Source organism: Coregonus lavaretus, assembly GCF_964263955.1.
Source record: "Coregonus lavaretus genome assembly, chromosome: 8".
In the NCBI taxonomy this organism is placed as follows: Eukaryota; Metazoa; Chordata; class Actinopteri; order Salmoniformes; family Salmonidae; genus Coregonus; species Coregonus lavaretus.
This window is the reverse complement of record NC_139995.1, coordinates 39,820,671-39,843,921: the sequence shown is the minus strand read 5'-3', so window position 1 is coordinate 39,843,921 and position 23,251 is coordinate 39,820,671. Positions and strand designations below refer to the sequence as shown.

At 43.1% G+C, this 23,251-nt stretch overlaps 1 protein-coding gene and 1 pseudogene across 2 annotated transcripts; both read right to left on the bottom strand.

Annotated features, from left to right (window-relative positions):
* Positions 1-580: 580 nt before the first annotated feature.
* Positions 581-5,377, bottom strand: LOC311133849 (green-sensitive opsin-like; the record flags this gene model as incomplete). The annotated part of the gene is made up of 5 exons (XM_084167450.1): positions 581-685; positions 801-1,040; positions 1,239-1,404; positions 4,486-4,654; positions 5,014-5,377. 5 exons carry the CDS (start codon positions 5,375-5,377, stop codon positions 581-583), a joined length of 1,044 nt encoding a protein of 347 aa, XP_084023576.1.
* A 3,020-nt stretch (positions 5,378-8,397) lies between these two features.
* On the bottom strand, positions 8,398-20,237 carry LOC311134051 (green-sensitive opsin-3-like; annotated as a pseudogene). The gene is made up of 4 exons: positions 19,896-20,237; positions 18,006-18,101; positions 10,556-10,653; positions 8,398-8,513 (listed from the first exon to the last, which is right to left on the bottom strand). The product of its transcript is annotated as a green-sensitive opsin-3-like (transcript).
* Positions 20,238-23,251: the final 3,014 nt, after the last annotated feature.

Here is a 23,251-nt window from a genome sequence, read left to right as displayed (position 1 = left end):
ATTTACATTCTAGTCATTTAGCAGACACTCTTATCGAGAGCGACATATAGGAGCAATTAGGGTTAAGTGCCTTGCTCAATCAACAGTTTTTTCAACTAGTCGGCTCCGGGATTCAAACCAGCAACATTTTGGTTACTGGCCTGATGGACTTAACCGCTATGCTACCTGCTGCCCACCTCTCCTGTAATTGGAAAGAATCCACTTTGTGTACCAGTAACATGACTTGCCTTTTAGTGGTATTGCTGTTCATTACAGCAGGTGTTGCTCAAAGAGGAATTGTGTGTCTCACTGTGAAGATTGCCCAAAGCTACGGAACAAAAGCAAAACCTTCAAATAGTTAATCATGAAAACTCTTGAGGATTCACCTTGCTGGGAAAAACGAAAAATCACAATGGGAAAGTTCTTCTGTGCTTCGGTGGTCTAAGAAACTGCAATATAAAATGCACAATAAAAACGGGCTATGTTTGATTATGCAATGTTTTGAGGACTGTACTGTAAGAGGGCATCTTCTGATTTGAAAATAAATCTTCCTAATTGAAAATATGCCAGTCCATGTAAAAAATGTAATCCTTTGAAGTTGTTATGCAGGGCCCACAGAGGACACTTCTGTCTTGCTTGCTGACACAGAGGTCTCGTCATCAGATCCTGAACTAATTCCTACAGCAGCCAACATGCAGCTACGGAACTGTAGAGAGAGAAGGATAATTAGAGAAATAGATTGATAGCATTTTTCACTTTTCCCAACATAAAGCATTGTTTTTTGATGCACAAAAAGAGAGAGACCAAAATATGTTACCAACCTGTTTGTTCATCAGCACATAGATGACTGGGTTGAAGATGGCTGAGCTCTTTGAGAAGAAGGCTGGAATAGCCATGGCTGTGGCTGTAAATGCAGCTCCTTTGTTGAAGAAGATCCAGGCAGCAAAGCTGGCATAGGGGGTCCAGGCAATCAGGAAACCACAAACCATCAGGAAGCACATACGTGTCACTTCCTTCTCAGCTTTCTGGGTAGATGCTGAGTCCTGCTGGGAAGCTGCAGCCTGAAAACAAACAAGGAAAAACGCATGAAATCAGTTAATCAGTTAATTGTTTGATAAAAAAGTATGGGCAGTATATCTCAACTACATTCAACCACTGAATATCTATTGATTCATTTGTTGTGTTTAGCAAAAAGAGATAGACATACTGTAAGTCTGTGTGGCTGTGTTTGAGCAGTGTATTATAATGAACTGTCTTACCGCCTTGACTGTGAGGACCAGGCTTCCGTAAGTAAAGAAGATGGTGATGACAGGAACACAGAAGTGGCAGGAGAACAAGTACAAGACATATGATTCATTGTTGAAGCCTTCGGCCATTGTGTAGTAGTCAGGTCCACATGAGCACTGCATGCCCTCTGGGATATATCTATGTGGGAAAGACAATAAATTAGCCTGTTTTAAAATATTTTACTTTAAAATGTATAAAAGGTTATCACAGTTATGCCTTGGATAAAGTCTTTGAATGATCAACTCCTTTCTGAAGGACCGTTACTATAAATACTCTATTTGTCAAATGTATTAATCAGATAATTGACTTAGATGCTGTATAGTTATACTTATGCAGTATAACCAGATGATATGGTTTTTGCCCTGTCTCAGTGCCTAATCCAATCCTGAAGGGCAGAATGCTGAGAGGCTATTGTCAACATCCTAAAAACACAAACTCAATATGTCTACTTCCACCTCAGGGGACAGTCTCAACAGATCAGATCACAATCTTTCCCAAAACATTCCTGGCCACTGTGATCGGATCTTGGAGAACCAGATAAGATTTTAACTTCATAATACATTATTCTATTCACTTATTTGGAAGAAGAAGTGGTCAGTTTACTGTGCCAGTTAAATGTTATGAATAGCATTGTAACAACAAGGAGAAAACTGAGAGGCCAAGGCTGAAAAGAGCTACTGTAAATTACTGTAGTAGAGAACTACTCAAGCGCTCCCAGTCTATTGAAGTGGGGGAAGGTTGGCAGAATGCCTGCAGATTGCTTGCCTGCCCTCTCTACAGTGTACATACAGTACCAATCCAATATCAATCATTAACTTGTCATCCAGTTATTCATTAACTAATCAGACTGGGTATTTGGCACAGTTTGTAATTTATCTATCCATTGTGGGTGAAACCTAATTTCCACTTATCTCATATTTTCACTTAGTCTCCCATTGAAATCAATGCACGACTAAGTGAAACTTAAGTGGAAGTTGTGATTCGCACCAACATAATCAACAGGGTATCAAACCCTGGTGGTATTCACGCCTCAAGACTACATTAGACCATTGGGGTCTCCGGTTCTCAGGCAAGGCTGCACTGATGCATTCACTGGTTTAAGCCGATGTGGCCAACATGTTTGTTCAAGTCTTTCCTCACTAAGGCTAAATTGAATAAACCACATAAAACTACTTTAAATCTCTCTTTTTAGTTTGAAGACCATGCTCCATTATTTATTATCTGAGTACAGTGGTCTCCAGAACTTCTCAGTTAAAAGTTACATTTACATTTTAGTCATTTAGCAGACGCTCTTATCCAGAGCGACTTACAGTTAGTAATCTTAAGATCAATGCACTATGTGGGACAACCTCATATCACAGGCATACAAAGTACATTTTTCCTCAACAACGTAGCTATCAGTAGAGTCAGAGCTAGAATGGGAGGGGGGGGGGGGGGGTGGTCGAGGTGAGGAGGATGATTATTTTAGATACTGTTTGAAGAGGTAGGGTTTCAGATGTTTTCGGAAGATGGGCAGGGACTTTGCTGTCCTAGCTTCAGGGGGAAGCTGGTTTCACCATTGGGGTGCCAGGACAGAGAAGAGCTTGGACTGGGCTGAGCGGGAACTGCCCTCCCGTAGGGGTGGGAAGGCCAAGAGACCTGAGGTGGCAGAACGGAGTGCTTGGGTTGGAGTGTAGGGTTTGAACACAGCCTGAAGGTAGGGAGGGGCCGTTCCTCTTGCTGTTCCGTAGGTAGGCACCATGGTCTTGTAGTGGATACGAGCTTCGACTGGAAGTCAGTGGAGTGTGCAGAGGAGCGGGGTGACATGAGAGAACTTGGGAATGTTGAAAACCAGGCAGGCTGTGAGAGAAAACATAGTCAGATGAAGAAAGAGCAGCTGGAGTAGAAGTGTTCTCTGGGGTGATCCATGTCTCCGTCAGGGCCAAAAAGACAAGGGACTTAAGGGCAGCAAAGGCTGATATGAACTCGGCGTTCTTGACCACAGATCAGTTCCAAACGCTGCCAGAGACCCGGAATTCCACATGGGTTGTGCGCGCAGGTTACACTAAATTAGAAGGGTTGCAGCCAAGGGGTGGGGAGCGTCTGTAAAGCCTACAGGGAGAGGTGCGAACAGGTATGGAAAACACACACACATAGTTGACAATGCTACAAAATAGCAAAATTAGATAATCTGTAAATAACTAGGTAAAATACACAAGTGAGAGAGTGGTGTGGAGCCTTCCTCTCTCGAAGAACTCAGCAGAACAACTTAGCAGAACCGTCTTTGTTTTGGGGACGGCCTTAGTTTTGAAACACAACTGCCACTTACAGCTGCTGCTGAGAAACCAGGGGAGACTAAAGAACTAACACTAATTGCTAATTGCCTAGCAGAGGTGGAGAGCACACCTCCCTGTACTAATTGCTGATTGCTTAGGAGAGGTGAAACCACTCCACCTACAATACAGCCACTGATTACTAAAACAAGTCACATATTGCCCTGCGCCTTGATCCTGGTTGATGTGTCAACAACTATCTGCAAATTATGAGCAGTCAGCAGTTCACACACCAAGTAGGCCACTGGGAAGACAGGCAGCACTTAAAGTAGATGACCCTAGCTAGCAAAAAGACAGTACTAGACCACAACAGATAAAGACCAAAAAAAGGATACTTATCACTCCTGGAGATACCAGGAGTCCTCTAGCTATAGAAGGATTTGAAGGTACCAATCAGACATGCTTAGTTTCAGTAACAACTTAATAACAGCTGATAGACATCAGTCAAGTGATCTGAGTCAGCTAACCACGTATCCAACTCAGGTTGTCCTATGAACCTCAAGATCATGTAAGCTATCCCATTGACCTCAAGTCTAGCCTAGACTATTGGAGAGAGTCTTTAGGTTCATGCTAAGGTCTCAGCTAAGGTTCAGTGAACGATCGACTAAACATACTTAGCCTCACCATCTTGCATTCTTTTGTTGGCTATCATTTTCTAAACTACTCAAGATTGGGCCTCGTTGGGTCTGGTTGGGCTTGGTTAAATTCCAAATCTGTTCACACTATCCTTGCAATGCAATCATTTATTGCCTAAAATTGGCATTATCCCTCCTCACCTCTCCACTAAAAAGGCTGATGTGGCAAGGTTTCTTGAGAAAACCAGAAAAGGCCATTTGTGAGAAAGATGAGTACCCCCTTGCAATGTATAGCTCTGTGAGACCTATTATTAATCAATGTTTTGAGTTACCTAGACCAGCCAACCAATGGGGGGGCAGCACAAGACATTGCCATGACCCAGGTGAATGCACATCCGGCACCAGCGTGGGTGGTAGTGAATGTGAAGCTTCCCATGGGCTTGCAGACCACAATGTATCTCTCAATGGCCAGCACCACCAGAGACCACAGAGAAACCTGACCTAGAATGAGACAAGGAAAGAGAAAAATACAGTAGTTATATCCTGTTTTGCATTTGGTTGCTGAGACTTCTTCCAGCATCTCCATCAATGTATATATCTCAAACAATTAATGTTTTGTAGACCAGGATTGGTTGCTTATATCAGTATGTTAATTGAGACATAAAGGTATTATGTAAATATAGCAACAAAATAACAAGAATTTGACTTAGTTTGGCTGTATTACACAAATACGCTTTTATCCAGTGAGACCGGGTGAGACAACCACATATCACAGTCATAGAAAGTACATGTTCCCTTAAGACAGTAGTTATGAGCAAAGTCAATGCTAGTAGAATGTATGTGACTGGATGTTCTCTTACCTCCAATTGTAGCCATGAAGCCCTCAATGGCACAGCCTATAGGTCCAAATACAAAGTAGCCATAGATGGAGGTAATGAAGGTGATGGTGAATCCAAAGATTACCATGATCATTCCAGCTGCAGCCAAGTTGACCAGAATGAAGTTGAGGGGTTGCTGGAGCTTCTTGTTTGTGGCTGTGACGTACAAGGTCAGACCGTTGATGGGGAATCCAAAACAGATCAGGAAAAACATGTAGACAGCAAGCAGATAGAATTGCCATGGAGGTGCCAAGTAGAACTGAGGGTATTCAAAGGGACTTCTTACAAGTCCAGTCCTGTTGGACATGGGGATGTAGAAGTTGTTTCCTTCAGTGCCATTCTGCATCTTTAGCCAAGGAGTGGTTGAGATGAAAAGTGGAGAATCTGCTCTAGCTGCAGTCTAGTGTCTTCTAGCTCCTTTGTTATCAGGGATGCTCTGGGTATGGTTATATACCCATCTAAGCAGCCGCATCAGGGATCAAATTGTGATCAAGGAGAGTACCACGTGGGGGGGGGGGGGGGGGGGGGGGGTTTACGGGCGGGGGGATTTGAATGAGAGAGATTTGGATAATTAGTCTTGTCATAAACACTTAGGTGATCTTATCACAACAACATATATATTTAGTATCCAGATCTGGAGTGGGTTATGTTCTATATATAGAAACCAGTTTTGTTCACAGAGCATGACAGATGGAGCTGATGCAGTCACTCTGTCACCATCATAAGCACACAGCCTGCTACTGAGAATATGTGAGTGTGTGTGTGTTTATGAGTGAGTGAGTGAGTGAGTGAATGAAAAAAAATTTGGAGATAGAAATATTGCTGTTAGTTTTTACCTGAAAATAAAGTTAACCACATGCCACCATCTGCAATAAAACTGCAATTATAAGTAATTTGAGTAGGATACCATAGCATACTCCCGAGTGGCGCAGCGGTCTAAGGCACTGCATCTCAGTGCTTGAGGCGTCACTACAGACCCACTGGTACGATTCCAGGCTGTATCACAACCGGACGTGATTGGGAGTCCAATAGGGCAGCGCACAATTGGCCCAGCGTCGTCCGGGTTTGGCTGGTGTAGGCCGTCATTGTAAATAAGAATTTGTTCTTAACTAACTTGCCTAGTTAAATAAAGGTTAAATAAAATTAAAAATTAAAAAAAACATAGCATACTGTTATAGCATCAGCAGCTTTCAAATGAGAAAATGGGCATTAATGCTTTATCTCAATCAGCCAGACAGTTACTCCCTAACAAATGTATTTCTCAATGGTTTTCAAAAGGTACCAGAATAGAAAAACATTTTGATACTGAAGTAAAATTGAAGCATACTTATTACACAGTGCGTGTTTGTATGTTGAGCCAAAGTAAGCTTTATACTTAAAATGTATATATACAGTGAGGAGAACAAGTATTTGATACACTGCCGATTTTGCAGGTTTTCCTACTTACAAAGCATGTAGAGGTCTGTAATTTTTATCATATGTACACTTCAACTGTGAGAGATGGAATCTAAAACAAATATCCAGAAAATCACATTGTATGATTTTTAAGTAATTAATTTGCATTATATTGCATGACATAAGTATTTGATACATCAGAAAAGCAGAACTTAATATTTGGTACAGAAACCTGTTTGCAATTACAGAGATCATACATTTCCTGTAGGTCTTGACCAGGTTTGCACACACTGCAGCGGGGATTTTGGCCCACTCCTCCATACAGACCTTCTCCAGATCCTTCAGGTTTCGGGGCTGTCGCTGGGCAACACGGACTTTCAGCTCCCTCCAAAGATTTTCTATTGGGTTCAGGTCTGGAGACTGGCTAGGCCACTCCAGGACCTTGCGATGCTTCTTACGGAGCCACTCCTTAGTTGCCCTGGCTGTGATTTTTAAGTAATAATTTGCATTTTATTGCATGACATAAGTATTTGATCACCTACCAACCAGTAAGAATTCCAGCTCTCACAGACCTGTTAGTTTTTCTTTAAGAAGCCCTCCTGTTCTCCACTCATTACCTGTATTAACTGCACCTGTTTGAACTCGTTACCTGTATAAAAGACACCTGTCCACACACTCAATCAAACAGACTCCAACCTCTCCACAATGGCCAAGACCAGAGAGCTGTGTAAGGACATCAGGGATACAATTGTAGACCTGCACAAGGCTGGGATGGGCTACAGGACAATAGGCAAGCAGCTTGGTGAGAAGGCAACAACTGTTGGCACAATTATTAGAAAATGGAAGAAGTTCAAGATGACGGTCAATCACCCTCGGTCTGGGGCTCCATGCAAGATCTCACCTCGTGGGGCATCAATGATCATGAGGAAGGTGAGGGATCAGCCCAGAACTACACGGCAGGACCTGGTCAATGACCTGAAGAGAGCTGGGACCACAGTCTCAAAGAAAACCATTAGTAACACACTACGCCGTCATGGAATAAAATCCTGCAGCGCACGCAAGGTCCCCCTGCTCAAGCCAGCGCATGTCCAGGCCCATCTGAAGTTTGCCAATGACCATCTGGATGATCCAGAGGAGGAATGGGAGAAGGTCATGTGGTCTGATGAGACAGAACTTGAGCTTTTTGGTCTAAACTCCACTCGCCGTGTTTGGAGGAAGAAGAAGAATGAGTACAACCCCAAGAACACCATCCCAACCGTGAAGCATGGACGTGGAAACATCATTCTTTGGGGATGCTTTTCTGCAAAGGGGACAGGACGACTGCACTGTATTGAGGGGAGGATGGATGGGGCCATGTATCGCGAGATCTTGGCCAACAACCTCTTTCCCTCAGTAAGAACATTGAAGATGGGTCATGGCTGGGTCTTCCAGCATGACAACGACCCGAAACACACAGCCAGGGCAACTAAGGAGTGGCTCCGTAAGAAGCATCTCAAGGTCCTGGAGTGGCCTAGCCAGTCTCCAGACCTGAACCCAATAGAACATCTTTGGAGGGAGCTGAAAGTCCATATTGCCCAGCGACAGCCCCGAAACCTGAAGGATCTGGAGAAGGTCTGTATGGGGGAGTGGGAGAGTTGAAATTAATGCAATTTTGGGTTTGCATTCCAATATTACATGTTACTGTATATACACATCAGAGAAGACTGAAATATAACAAAAATCCTTGACATAGAAACACCAGATTTTCGTCATAAAAAAAATAAAATAATCTTTATTAATTATGAAAAATATTAATAACATTCTACCCATGAGGCCAAAGAGGGCGGTTTTGGTCATTGACCGCAGGAAATGCTCTATTGCTTAATTAACACAGAGTTTAGTGTCAGTACTGTCAATCACAACTACAATTCCCAGACATGACCAGTGGCTGCCAGACACCAATGAGGACATATATGAGGATACTGTATGTTTCTATGCAGGGTCCACAGAAGACACCTCTGACCAGCTTGTTGACACAGAAGAAACTTCTTCATCACCCAATGGGTTCTTGCTGCAGAACAAGGTGATCAGCATGCAGTTACGGAAATGAAGGGAGAGAATGAGGACCAAAAATCAGTGAACAATGTACTTTAAACATTTGTACATTTTAGTCATTTAGCAGACGCTCTTATCCAGAGCAACTTACAGTTAGTGAGTGCATACATTTTTCATACTGGCCCCCCGTGGGAATTGAACCCACAACCCTGGCGTTGCAAACGCAATGCTCTACCATCTGAGCTACACGGGGCCCAGACACAGACACAGGATATGACCACTAACATTTGACCAACTGGGGTTCGACCCGGGTCTCCTGCATGCCACAAGACAGCGTAAGTCCCTTGATCTGAAGCCTATACATTAGTTTTGGGAGCTAACACAACTCTTCAGGACAGATTTCTCTGATCCACCTCTGAAAATAAGGATGAAGACCTCAGGAGAAAGGCTTTTGTTATAAGGCATTTATAAAAGAAAATGCTTAAAATGGTCACTGATCAGTGAGTTTGTATCATAACATTACTATGGTCTTGATCCCTCATTTGGACGTATTTCCAGATACAACATTTCATGATTTCGCTGATGAATTGTTTGTGAAGTGATCAGCTGAACAAATTGAAATAGCAAAGTAAACAATACATGTATTTGTCCCGTCCTACTTTTTTATTTTATAATAAAGTATGTACATTATTAGATTCATGGCCTAAAAGTTACATAAATATAAAGATCTATTCAATGGTTTCTCAGAATGCATTTATGCATGCAAGTGCAGACTACAAAATCAAGGTTGCGACAACCATTTAAATAATGTTCCACATATGTCTTACCACCAAAAATAACTTGTTTGAGCAACCCCGTTAAAAAAGGATGCTTCTGGCCTGAGGGGTACCTTCTTATATACAGTTACAGTGTGGTGCAAAACCCTTTCCTGTAGTCAAATGACCTAGTGGCCTCATGGGTGGAATGTTATTAATATTTTTCATAATTTCATAATTAATCATTTGTTTGTTTTTTATGCCAAAAATCTGGTGTTTCTATGTGAAACGGTTTTGTTATATTTCAGTCTTCTGTGATGTATATAAAGTGTAATTTTGGGATACAAACTCACAATGTAATAAATTTCAACTCTATATCTGACATGGTACAGGTGTCTTCTTTATTTTGAGGCCATAACCATTTTGTGTGAGTTGTATACTTTTGTTTCAAAGTAGATTTGTTTAAGACTACCAAGAAACACTGTGTGACCCTGATTTAGCCCACTGCAGTAAAAGGTTATTAATATGGTCTTTCCGTGTATACATTAGCTTATTGAGAAAATCAATGGTGACACTATAGCTTAAACACAGAGCTTAGTGTCACTGTCAGCACTATCAATCACCGAAATCTGACACCAACAGTGACTGTCAGACACATAAGAGCTGCTTAGAATGAAGAAATAGAACGCAGAGAGGATTCAGAGTCCCAAAAGACAACAGAAGACTCTGTGCTGTTGACACAGAAGACAGTCCTGTCTTGCTTGTTGACACAGAAGAACCCCCCTCATCACCCATTGAGTTCTTGCCATAGAACAACGTGGACAGCATGTATGAAACTGTAAAGAAAGAATAAGGACCAAGGGTGCAGCTCAATATTAACATGGTGTTCTTAATGTTCTGTGCACTCAGTGTACGTCGCCTCACTTTGTACCAATAAAATCTCAATCCTTCAAGACAAAAGCATGAGAGCAGTTCACTATGTCATCCCAAGGTCATCCATTCACAATAGGTATCTTACGACGTTAGCTATGAAAAGCAATTATGTGCAGAAGGTTTTGTGTGAGGCAATGGAACATTGTCCTAATTTGTTAAGCATGTCACTGTCTTAACATAAATGACAGTTAGTATACCAAGTTCAGATTTGTGAAAGAGTAGAGATGCCTTGAAATGTGCAGTGTAATTACATTTACATTTTAGTCATTTAGCAGACGCACGTATCCAGAGCGACTTACAGCAGCAATTAGGGTTAAGTGCCTTTCTCAATCAAGGGAACATCAACCGATTTTTCACCTAGTCGGCTTGAACCAGTGACATTTCCGTTCCTGGCCCAACGTTCTTACCCGCTAGGATACCTACCGCCGCCACTGTAAAGGCAGCTCTTTTGTTGAAGAAGATCCAGGCAGCAAAGCTGGCATAGGGGGTTCAGGCAATCAGGAAACTACAAGGAAGCACATACAGTGAGGGAAAAAAGTATTTGATCCCCTGCTGATTTTGTACGTTTTCCCACTGACAAAGACATCAGTCTATAATTTTAATGGTAGGTTTATTTGAACAGTGAGAGACAGAATAACAACAAAAAAATCCAGAAAAACGCATGTAAAAAAATATATGAATTGATTTGCATTTTAATGAGGGAAATAAGTATTTGACCCCTCTGCAAAACATTACTTAGTACTTGGTGGCAAAACCCTTGTTGGCAATCATAGAGCTCAGACGTTTCTTGTAGTTGGCCACCAGGTTTGCACACATCTCAGGAGGGATTTTGTTCCACTCCTCTTTGCAGATCTTCTCCAAGTCATTAAGGTTTCGAGGCTGACGTTTGGCAACTCGAACCTTCAGCTCCCTCCACAGATTTTCAATGGGATTAAGGTCTGGAGACTGGCTAGGCCACTCCAGGACCTTAATGTGCTTCTTCTTGAGCCACTCCTTTGTTGCCTTGGCCGTGTGTTTTTGGTCATTGTCATGCTGGAATACCCATCCATGACCCATTGTCAATGCCCTGGCTGAGGGACGAAGGTTCTCACCCAAGATTTGACGGTACATTGCCCTGTCCATCGTCCCTTTTATGCGGTGAAGTTGTCCTGTCCCCTTAGCAGAAAAACACCCCCAAAGCATAATGTTTCCACCTCCATGTTTGATGGTGGGGATGGTGTTCTTGGGGTCATAGGCAGCATTCCTCCTCCTCCAAACATGGCGAGTTGAGTTGATGCCAAAGAGCTCTATTTTGGTCTCATCTGACCACAACACTTTCACCCAGTTCTCCTCTGAATCATTCAGATGTTCATTGGCAGACCTCAGACGGTCCTGTATATGTGCTTTCTTGAGCAGGGGGACCTTGCGGGCGCTGCAGGATTTCAGTCCTTCACGGCATAGTGTGTTACCAATTGTTTTCTTGGTGACTATGGTCCCAGCTGCCTTGACATCATTGACAAGATCCTCCCGTGTAGTTCTGGGCTGATTCCTCACCGTTCTCATGATCATTGCAAGTCCACGAGGTGAGATCTTGCATGGAGCCCCAGGCCGAGGGAGATTGACAGTTATTTTGTGTTTCTTCCATTTGCGAATAATCGCACCAACTGTTGTCACCTTCTCACCAAGCTGCTTGGCGATGGTCTTGTAGCCCGTTACAGCCTTGTGTAGGTCTACAATCTTGTCCCTGACATCCTTGGAGAGCTCTTTGGTCTTGGCCATGGTGGAGAGTTTGGAATCTGATTGATTGATTGCTTCTGTGGACAGGTTTCTTTTATACAGGTAACAAGCTGAGATTAGGAGCACTCCCTTTAAGAGTGTGCTCCTAATCTCAGCTCGTTACCTGTATAAAAGACACCTGGGAGCCAGAAATCTTTCTGATTGAGAGGGGGTCAAATACTTATTTCCCTCATTAAAATGCAAATCAATTTATAACATTTTTGACATGCGTTTTTCTGGATTTTTTTGTTGTTATTCTGTCACTCACTGTTCAAATAAACACACGATTACAATTATAGACTGATCATTTCTTTGTCAGTGGGCAAACGTACAAAATCAGCAGGGGATCAAATACTTTTTTCCCTCACTGTATGTGTCATTTCCTTCTCAATTTTCTGGGTAGATGCTGAGTCCTGCTGGGAAGCTGCAGCCTGAAAAATACATTAAATCAGGTTCTTAAGTAATTTTTTGTTAAAAACATTAGGAACACATGATCTTTCCTTGAAGCTTTGATCCATTATTGATGTCACTTGTTCAGTGTAGCTGAAGGGGAGGAGGGGGAGGAGACAGGGTAAAGAAGGATTTTTTAGCCTTGAGAAAATTGAGACATGGATTGTGTATGTGTGTCATTCAGAGGGTGAATGAGCAAGCAAATATTTAAGTGCCTTTGAACGGGATATGTTAGCAGGTGCCAGGCACACCAGTTTGAGTTTTTTTGTGTCTTTTTCTGTTCTAGTACTGTCTTTTTGCTAGCTAGGGCCATCTACTTTAAGTGCTGCCTGTCTTCCCGGTTGCCTACTTTATTTTATTTTTTATTTCACCTTTATTTAACCAGGTAAGCCAGTTGAGAACAAGTTCTCATTTACAACTGCGACCTGGCCAAGATAAAGCAAAGCAGTGCGATAAAAACAACAACACAGAGTTACATATGGGGTAAAAAAAACATAAAGTCAAAAAATACAACAGAAAATATATATACAGTGTGTGCAAATGTAGCAAGTTATGGAGGTAAGGCAATAAATAGGCTATAGTACAAAATAATTACAATTAGTATTAACACTGGAATGCTAGATGTGCAAGAGATTATGTGCAAATAGAGATACTGGGGTGCAAAAGAGCAAAATAAATAACAATATAGGGATGAGGTAGTTGGGTGGGCTAATTTCAGATGGGCTGTGTACAGGTGCAGTGATCGGTAAGGTGCTCTGACAACTGATGCTTAAAGTTAGTGAGGGAGATAAGAGTCTCCAGCTTCAGAGAGTTTTGCAATTCGTTCCAGTCATTGGCAGCAGAGACCAGTGAGAAATACCTGCTGGAACGCAGACTACGGGTGGGTGCTGCTATGGTGACCAATGATAAGGCAGGGATTTGCCTAGCAGTGATTTATAGATGGCCTGGAGCCAGTGGGTTTGACGACGAACATGTAGTGAGGACCAGCCAACAAGAGCGTACAGGTCACAGTGGTGGGTAGTGTATGGGGCTTTGGAGACAAAACGGATGGCACTGTGATAGACTACATCCAATTTGCTGGGTAGAGTGTTGGAGGCTATTTCGTAAATGACATCGCCGAAGTCAAGGATCGGTAGGATAGTCAGTTTTACGAGGGCATGTTTGGCAGCATGAGTGAAGCATGCTGCCAAGCATGAGTTGACTTGCTGTGTGAACTGCTGACTGCTCATATTTGCAGATAGTTGTTGACACATCAACCAGGATCAAGAGGCAATATGTGACTTGAATTAGTAATCAGTGGCTGTATTGGAGGGGGAATGGTTTCACTTCTCCTAGGCAATCAGCAATTAGTACAGGGAGGTGTGCTCTCCACCTCTGCTAGGCAATTAGCAATTAGTGTTAGTTCTTCAGTCTCCCCTGGTTTCTCAGCGGCAGCGGTTGCGTCAGTAGTGGTTTTGATGCAAAACTAATACCGTCGCCGAAACAAAGACTGTTCTGGGGAGTTGTTCGAGGAAGGAAAGAGAGGAAGGTCAACACCACTCTCTCACTTGTGTATCTTATCTAGTTATTTACAAATGATCTAATTTTGCTCTTCCAGGTCTTTGGCAGCGTTTGGAACTGCTGATATGTGGTAAAGAACATCGAGTTCATCTCAGCCAATGCTGCCCTTCAGTCCCTTGACTTTTTGGCCCTGACTCAGACATGAATCACCCCAGAGAACACTGCTACTCCAGCTTCTCTTTCTTCATCTGACTATGTTTTCTCTCATAGTCCGAGAGCATCTGGTCGTCACGCTGGTGGCACAGGTCTACTCATTTCACCTATCCATCTCCTCATTTTAATTCCATACTCTCACTGTGACTTGTCCACTCAAGCATTATTGTCATCTATTGCCCACCAGGTGCCCTTAAAGAGTTCCTCAATGAGCTTGACACGTTGATAAGCTCATTTCCTGACGATGGCTCACCGCTATTCGTACTTGGCGACGTCAACCTCCCGACGTCTGTCTTCGATTCATTTCTTTCCAACTCTCTCTTTTTCCCCTCCTCCACTTTTAATCTCACCCTTTCCCAATCTCCTCCAACTCAGAAGGCAGGCAATACGCTTGACCTCATCTTTACTAGAGGCTGCTCCCCTACTATTCTCACTGTAACCCCCCTCCAGGTCTCTGATCACTACTTTATTTCTTTTTCTGTCTCCCTTTCCTCCAACCCAAACCACTCAGCCCCTACCCAGATGGTCATGTGCCGTCGCAATCTTCGCTGTCTCTCCCACTACTCTCTCCTCTTCTATCCTATCACCTCTCCCTTCTGCCAAATACTTCTCCCTCCGGTCTCCTGATTCCGCCTCTTCGATCCTACTCTCCTCCCTTTCCACATCCCATGACTCGCACTGTCCCCTTTCCTCCCGGCCGGCACGACCCTCCCCTCACTTCCCTCATCAACTCATTCCTGACCATGAGTTGCTCCCCTCCTCAAGAAACCAACACTCGACTCATCAGACTTAAAAAACTATAGACTATAGACCTGTATCCCTTCTTACTTTTCTTTCCAAAACACTTGGGCATGCTGTCTCTGATCAACTTTCTCATGATCTCTCTCAAAACTATATTTTTGACCATAACAAGTCAGGCTTGAAGACGGGTCACTCAACCAAGACTGCTCTTCTCTGTGTCACAGAGGCTCTCCACACTGCCAAAGCTGACTCTCTCTCCTCTGTTCTCATCCTCCTAGATACAGTTGAAGTCAGAAGTGTACATACACTTAGGTTGGAGTCATTAAAACTTGTTTTTCAACCACTCCACAAATTTCTTGTTAACAAACTATAGTTTTGGAAAGTCGGTTAGGACATCTACTTTGTGAATGACACAAGTAATTTTTCCAACAATTGTTTACAGACAGATTACTTCACTTATAATTTACTGTATCACAATTCCAGTGAGTCAGAAGTTTACACTAAGTTCACTGTGCCTTTAAACAGCTTGGAAAATTCTAGAAAATGTCATGGCTTTAGAAGCTTCTGATAGGCTAATTGACATCATTTGAGTCAATTGGAGGTGTACCTGTGGATGTATTTCAAGGCCTACCTTCAAACTCAGTGCCTCTTTGCTTGACATCATGGGAAAATCAAAAGAAATCAGCCAAGACCTCAACATTTTTTGTAGACATTTACCAGACGCTCTTATCCAGAGCGACTTACAGTTAGGGAGTGCATACATTTTTGTTTCTTCCATACTGGCCCCCCGTGGGAATCGAACCCACAACCCTGGCGTTGCAAACGCCATGCTCTACCAACTGAGCTACACGGGACTAGACCGCCACAAGTCTGGTTCATTCTTGGGAGCAATTTCCAAATGCCTGAAGGTACCACGTTCATCTGTACAACCAATAGTACGCAAGAATAAACACCATGGGACCACGCAGCCGTCATACCGCTCAGGAAGGCGACGCGTTCTGTCTCCTAGAGATGAACGTACTTTGATGCGAAAAGTGCAATTCAATCCCAGAACAACAGCAAAGGACCTTGTGAAGATGCTGGGGGAAACAGGTACAAAAGTATCTATATCCACAGTCAAACGAGTCCTATATCGACATAACCTGAAAGGCCGCTCAGCAAGGAAGAAGCCACTGCTCCAAAACCACCATAAAAAATCCAGACTACGGTTTGCAACTGCACATGGGGACAAAGATCGTACTTTTTGGAGAAATGTCCTCTGGTCTGATGAAACAAAAATAGAACTGTTTGGCCATAATGACCATCGTTATGTTTGGAGGAAAAAGGGGGAGCTTGCAAGCCGAAGAGCACCATCCCAACCGTGAAGCACGGCGGTGGCAGCATCATGCTGTGGGGGTGCTTTGCTGCAGGAGGGACTGGTGCACTTCACAAAATACATGGCATCATGAGCAAGGAATATTTTGTGGGTATATTGAAGTAACATCTCAAGTCATTAGAGTGGCCATCACAAAGCCCTGACCTCAATCCTATAGAAAATGTGTGGGAAGAACTGAAAAGGTGTGTGCAAGCAAGGATGCCTACAAACCTGACTCAGTTACACCAGCTCTGTCAGGAGGAATGGGCCAAAATTCACCCAACTTATTGTGGGAAACTTGTGGAAGGCTACCCGAAACGTTTGACCCAAGTTAAACAATTTAAAGGCAATGCTACCAAATACTAATTGAGTGTATGTAAACTTCTGACCCACTGGGTATGTGATGAAAGAAATAAAAGCCTAAATAAATCATTCTCTCTACTATTATTATGACATTTCAAATTTTTTAAATAAAGTGTTGATCCTAACTGACATAAGACAGGGAATTTTTACTAGGATTAAATGTCAGGAATTGTGAAAAACTGAGTTTAAATATATTTGGCAAAGGTGTATGTAAACTTCCGACTTCAACTGTATATCCGCTGCCTTCGACACAATCAGAGCGTCCTCTCCACCCTCTCAGGGCTGGGCGTCTCAGGCTATGCACACTCTTGAATTACATCCTACCTGGCAGGCCGCTCCTACCAGGTGACGTGGAGAAGATCTGTGTCTGCACCACGTACTCTCACTACTGGTGTCCCCCAGGGCTCGGTTTTAGGCCCTCTCCTCTTCTCTCTATACACCAGGTCACTCGGCTCCGTTATATCCTCATATGGTCTCTCCTATCATTGATCTGCGGATGACACAACTACTTTTCTCCTTCCCCCCTTCTGACACCCAGGTGGCGACATGCATTTCTGCGTGCCTGGCAGAGATCTCAACTTGGATTCCGGCCCACCACCTCAAGCTCAACCTTGACAAGACAGAACTGCTCTTCCTGCCGGGGACGGCCTGCCCGCTCAAAGACCTCTCCATCACGGTTGACACCTCCACAGTGTCGCCCTCCCAGAGTGCAAAGAACCTTGGCGTGACCCTGGACAACATCGTCATTCTCTGCAAACATCAAAGCAGTGACCCAATCCTGCAGGTTCACGCTCTACAACATCCGTAGAGTACAATCCCACCTCACACAGGAAGAGGCGCAGGTCCTAATCCAGGCACTTGTCCTCTCCTGTCTGGACTACTGCAACTCGCTGTTGGCTGGGCTTCCAGCTTGTGACATCAAACCCCTGCAATTTATCCAGAACGCTGCAGCCTGCCTGTTTTTTTTTACCTTCCCAAGAACTCTCATGTCACGCGCTCCTCCGCAGACTCCACACACTCCGCACACTCCACTATCTTCCAGTCGAAGCTCGCATCCATTACAAGACCCTGGTGCTTTCCTACAGAACAGCAAGAGGAACTGCCACTCCCTACCTTCAAGCTATGCTCAAACCCTACACAGAGCACTCCTCAGGTCTCTTGGTCCTCCCAGCCCTATGGGAGGGCAGCTCCCGCTCAGCCCAGTCCAAGCTCTTCCCTGTCCTAGCACCCAACTGGTGGAACCAGCTTCCCCCTGAAGCTAGGACAACAGAGTCCCTGCTATCTTCCGAAAACATCTGAAACCCTACCTCTTCAAACATTATCTTAAATAATTATCCTCCTCACCTCGACCCACCCCAAAATAAAAATGAATCAAATTAACCAGCACTTGCACTTTGTACACTCAGTGTATCTCAACTACTTTCAACCACCAAATATTGATTGATTAATTTGTTATGTGTAGCAAAAACAGATAGACATACTGTATGTTTGAGCAGTGTACTAGAATTACCGCCTTGACCGTGGACAAGGCTTCCATAAGTGAAAACAATGGCGATGACAGGAACACAGAAGTGGCAGGAGAACAAGTACAAGACATATTATTATTTGTTGAAGCCTTCGGCCATTGTGTAGTAATCAGGTCCACATGAACACTGCATGCCCTCGGGATGTATCTATGTGGGAAGAACAAATGAGCCTGTTAACCTTTTATACATTTTAAAGTAAATATCTTATCACAGTTATGTCTTGGATGAAGTCTTTGAATTATAAACTCAAATTCTGAAGGGCCATTACTATAAATACTATATTTGTCAAACGTATTAATCAGATTATTTACATAGATGCTGTATAGTTATAGTTATGCAGTATAACCAGATGCCATGGTTTTTGCCCTGTCTCAGTGCCAAATCCAATCCTGAAGGGCAGAATGCTGAGAGGCTATTGTCAACATCCTAAAAACACAAATTCAATATGTCTACTTCCACCTCAGGGAACAGTCTCAACAGATCAGATCACAATCTTTCCCAAAACATTCCTGGCCACTGTGATTGGATCTTGGAGAACGAGATAGGATTTAAATTTCGGGTGTAAATATAATTAATTATTCCAAATACAGTTTTCACCTTATTTGGAAGAAGAAGTGGTCAATTTACTGTGCCAGTTAAGTGTTATTAATAACATTGTAACAACAAATTGAGAGAACTGAGAGGCCAAGGCTGACAAGAGTTTCTGTACAGTATTGTGGTAGAGAACTACTTACACTCTCCCAGTCTTAAGCTCTACATCTATTGAAGTGGGGGAAGGGTGGCAGAATGCCTGCAGATTGCTTGCCTGCCCTCTCTGCAGTGTACATACAGTACCAATCCAATATCAATCATTAACTTGTCATCCAGTTATTCATTAACTAATCAGACTGGGTATTTGGCACAGTTTGTAATTTATCTATTCATTACGAGTGAATCCTAATTTCCACTTATCTAAAATGTTAAATTAGTCTCCCATTGAAATCAATAAACGACTAAGTGAAACTTAAATGGAAGTTAAGATTTGCACCAATGTGATCAATAGGGTATCAAACCCTGGTGGTACTCACACTTCAAGACTACATTAGAACAGGGTTTCCCAGACCAGGGTTTTCCCCCGGGTGCACGTTTTGGTTTTTGCCCTAGTACTACACAGCTGAATCAAATAATCAACTCATCATCAATCTTTGAATCAGCCGTGTAGTGCTAGGGAAAAAATCTAAATGTTTACCCAGGGGGGGCCCCAAGGACAGCGTTTGGGAAACCCTGCATTAGACCATTGGGTTCTCCGGTTCTTAGGCAAGGCTGCACTGATGCATTCACTGTTATAAGCCTATATGTCCAACATGTTTGTCCTAGTCTTGCCTCACTCTGACTGAATGAATAAATCACGTAAAACTACATTAAAACTCTTTTTAGTTTGAAGACCTATTCAGATCCATGTACCATTATTTCTGAGTGCAGTGGTCTCCAGAACTTCTCAGTTGAAGTTACCAATCAGACAAGCTTAGTTGCAGTAACAGCTTAGTAACAGCTGATAGACATCAGTCAATTGATCTGAGTCAGGTAACTACGCATCCAACCCAGGTTGTCCTAGGCACCTCAAGATCATGTAAGCTATCCCACTGACCTAAAGTCTAGCCTAGACTATGGGAGAGAGTCTTTAGGTTCATGCTAAGGTCTCAGCTAAGGTTCAGTGAACTACCTCGACTAAACATACTTAGCCAACAATGGAACGCAGGGTGGTAAGGCTATCATTTGCTAAACTACTCAAGATTGGGCCTGGTTGGGCATGGTTAAATTCCAAAGTGTATGTTTGTGACTGGATGTTCTCTTACCTCAGAGTGCAGCCATGAAACCTTCGATGGCACAGCCCATAGGTCCAAAGACAAAGTAGCCAATGAAGGTGATAGTGAATCCAAAGATTACTATGATCATTCCAGCTGCAGCCAAGTTGACCAAAAGGAAGTTGAGGGGTGGCTGGAGCTTCTTGTTTGTGGATGTGACATACAAGGTCAGACCGTTGATGGGAAATCCAAAACAGATCAGGAAAAACATGTAGACAGCAAGCAGATAGAATTGCCATGGATCTGCCAAGTAGAACTGAGGGTATTCAAAGGCACTTATTACAAGTCCAGTCCTGTTGGACATGGGGATGTAGAAGTTGTTTCCTTCAGTGCCATTCTGCATCTTTAGCCAAGGAGTGGTTGAGATGAAAAGTGGAGAATCTGCTCTAGCTGCAGTCTAGTGTCTTCTAGCTCCTTTGTTATCAGGGATGCTCTGGGTATGTGTGACGAGTACTGAGGATACGAAGAGGCAGGACGCAGAAGCAGGAATCAACAATGTAAAGGTTTACTTAACATTGAGCAAGAGTACAACAAAGAGCAAGTACACGACATGACAATAAAAATCACACACAACACAACACTGAACAGTCCATGGCTATATAGGGGTGGCGATGAGATGATGAGGTGCAGGTGCGCTGGAGGTGATTAGGGTGCATTGGGTTTCCATTCTGGTGTTGCCGAGGTGGTGCGCTCAGACCAGTGGCTCAGTAGACCGGCGAATCAGAGGGCCGGAGGGGAGCAACGGGAGGAGACGTGACTGTATGGTTATATACCCCTCTAAGCAGCCTCATCAGGGATCAAATGGCGATCAAGGAGAGTACCAGGTGGGGGTCAGGGGTATTTTATTGAGAGAGATTTGGATAATTGGTCTTGTCATAATCACCTAGATGTTCCTATCGCAAAACATATACAATACCAGTCAAAAGTTTGGACACACCTACTCATTCAAGGGTTTTTCTTCATTTTTTACTATTTTCTATATTGTAGAATAATAGTGAAGACATCAAAACTATGAAATAACACATATGGAATCATGTAGTTTTATGTTTGAGATTCTTCAAATAGCCACCCTTTGCCTTGATGACAGCTTTGCACACTCTTGGCATTCTCTCAACCAGCTTCATGAGAAAGTCACCTGGATTGCATTTCAATTAACAGGTGTGTCTTCTTAAAAGTTAATTTGTGGAATTTCTTTCCTTCTTAATGCGTTTGAGCCAATCTGTTGTGTTGTGACAAGGTAGTAATATACAGAAGATAGCCCTATTTGGTAAAAGACCAAGTCCATATTATGGACAGCTCAAATAAGCAAAGAGAAACGACAGTTGATCATTACTTTAAGAAATGAAGGTCAGTCAATACGGAAAATGTCAAGAACTTTCTTCAAGTGCAGTCACAAAAACCATCAAAAGCTATGATCAAACTGGCTCTCATGAGGACCGCTACAGGAATGGAAGGCCCAGAGTTACCTCTGCTGCAGAGGATAAGTTCATTAGAGTTACTAGCCTCAGAAATTGCAGCCCAAATAAATGCTTCACAGAGTTCATGTAACAGACACATCTCAACATCAACTGTTCAGAGGAGACTGTGTGAATCAGGCCTTCATGGTCGAATTGCTGCAAATGTGTAGTTCCCACCGTAAAGCATGGAGGAGGAGGTGTTATGGTGTGGGGGTGGTTTGATGGTGAAACTGTCTGTGATTTATTTTGAATTGAAGTCACAATTAACCAGCTTGGCTACCACAGCATTCTGCAGGGATACGCCATCCCATCTGTTTTGGGCTTAGTGGGACTGTCATTTGTTTTTCAACAGGACAATGACCCAACAAACCTCCAGGCTGTGTAATGGCTATTTTACCAAGAAGGAGAGTGATGGAGTGCTGCTTCAGATGAACTGGCCTCCACAATCTTCTGACCTCCACCCAATTGAGATGGTTTGGGATGAGTCGGACCGCAGAGTGAAGGAAAAGCAGCCAACAAGTGCTCAGCATATGTGGGAACTCCTTCAAGAATGTTGGAAATGCATTCCAGGTGAAGCTGGTTGAGAGAATGCCAAGAGTGTGCAATGCTGTCATCAAGGCAAAGGGTGGCTGCTTTGAAGAATCTCAAATATAAAATATATTTTGATTTGTTTAATACTTTTTTGCTTACTAGATGATTCCATATGTGTTATTTCATAGTTTTGATGTCGTCACTATAATTCTACAATGTAGAAAACAGCACAAATAAAGAAAACCCTATATTGTGTAGGTGTGTCCAAACTTTTGACTGGTACTGTACATAGACAGTATTTAGGATCCAGTTTCAGATTGTGGGTTCTGTATATAGAAACCATTTTTATTCCCAGAGCGTGACAGACGGAGCTGATGCAGTCACTCTGTCACCATCATCAACACACAGCATGCTACTGGGAATGTGTGTGTGTGTGTTTTAGAGATGCTCAGGACCCGTTTATTACTGGCAACACATTCCAAAACTGACTGCAACTCATTGTTAAGGGTTTTAGTGAATTCATTAGCTGTGGTTACTGACACGTACAGTGCATTCAGAAAGTATTCAGAACCTTTGACATTTTCCACATTTTGTTACGTTACAGCCTTATTCTAAAATTGATTTAATTGCTTTTTTTTCCTCATTAATCTACACAAAATACCCCATAATGACAAAGCAAAAACTGGTTTTTAGACATGTTTGCAAATGTATTAAAACCTAAAATGGAAATATCACATTTACATAAGTTTTCAGACCCTTTACTCAGTGCTTTGTGGAAGCACCTTTGGCAGCGATTACAGCTTTGACTCTTCTTGGGTATGACGCTACAAGCTTGGCACACCTGTATTTGAGGAGTTTCTCCCATTATTTTCTGCAGATCATGTCAAGCACTGTCAGGTTGGATGGGGAATGTCGCTGCACAGCTATTTCCAGGTCTCTCCAGAGATGTTAGATCGGGTTCATGTCCGGGCTCTGGCTGGGCCACTCAAGGACATTCAGAGACTTGTCCCGAAGCCACTCCTGCGTTGTCTTTGCTGTGTGCTTAGGGTCGTTGTCCTGTTGGAAGGTGTACCTTCGCCCCAGTCTGAGGTCCTGAGCACTCAGGAGCAGGTTTTCATCATGGATCTCTCTGTATTTTGCTCCGTTCATCTTTCCCTTGATCCTGACTAGTCTCCCAGTCCCTGCCTCTGAAAAACATCCCCACAGCATGATGCTGACACCACCTTGCTTCACAATAGGGATGGTGCCAGGTTTCCTCCAGACGTGACACTTGGCATTCAGGCCAAAGAGTTCAATCTTGGTTTCATCAGACCAGAGAATCTTGTTTCTCATGGTCTGAGAGTCCTTTAGGTGCCTTTTAGCAAACTCC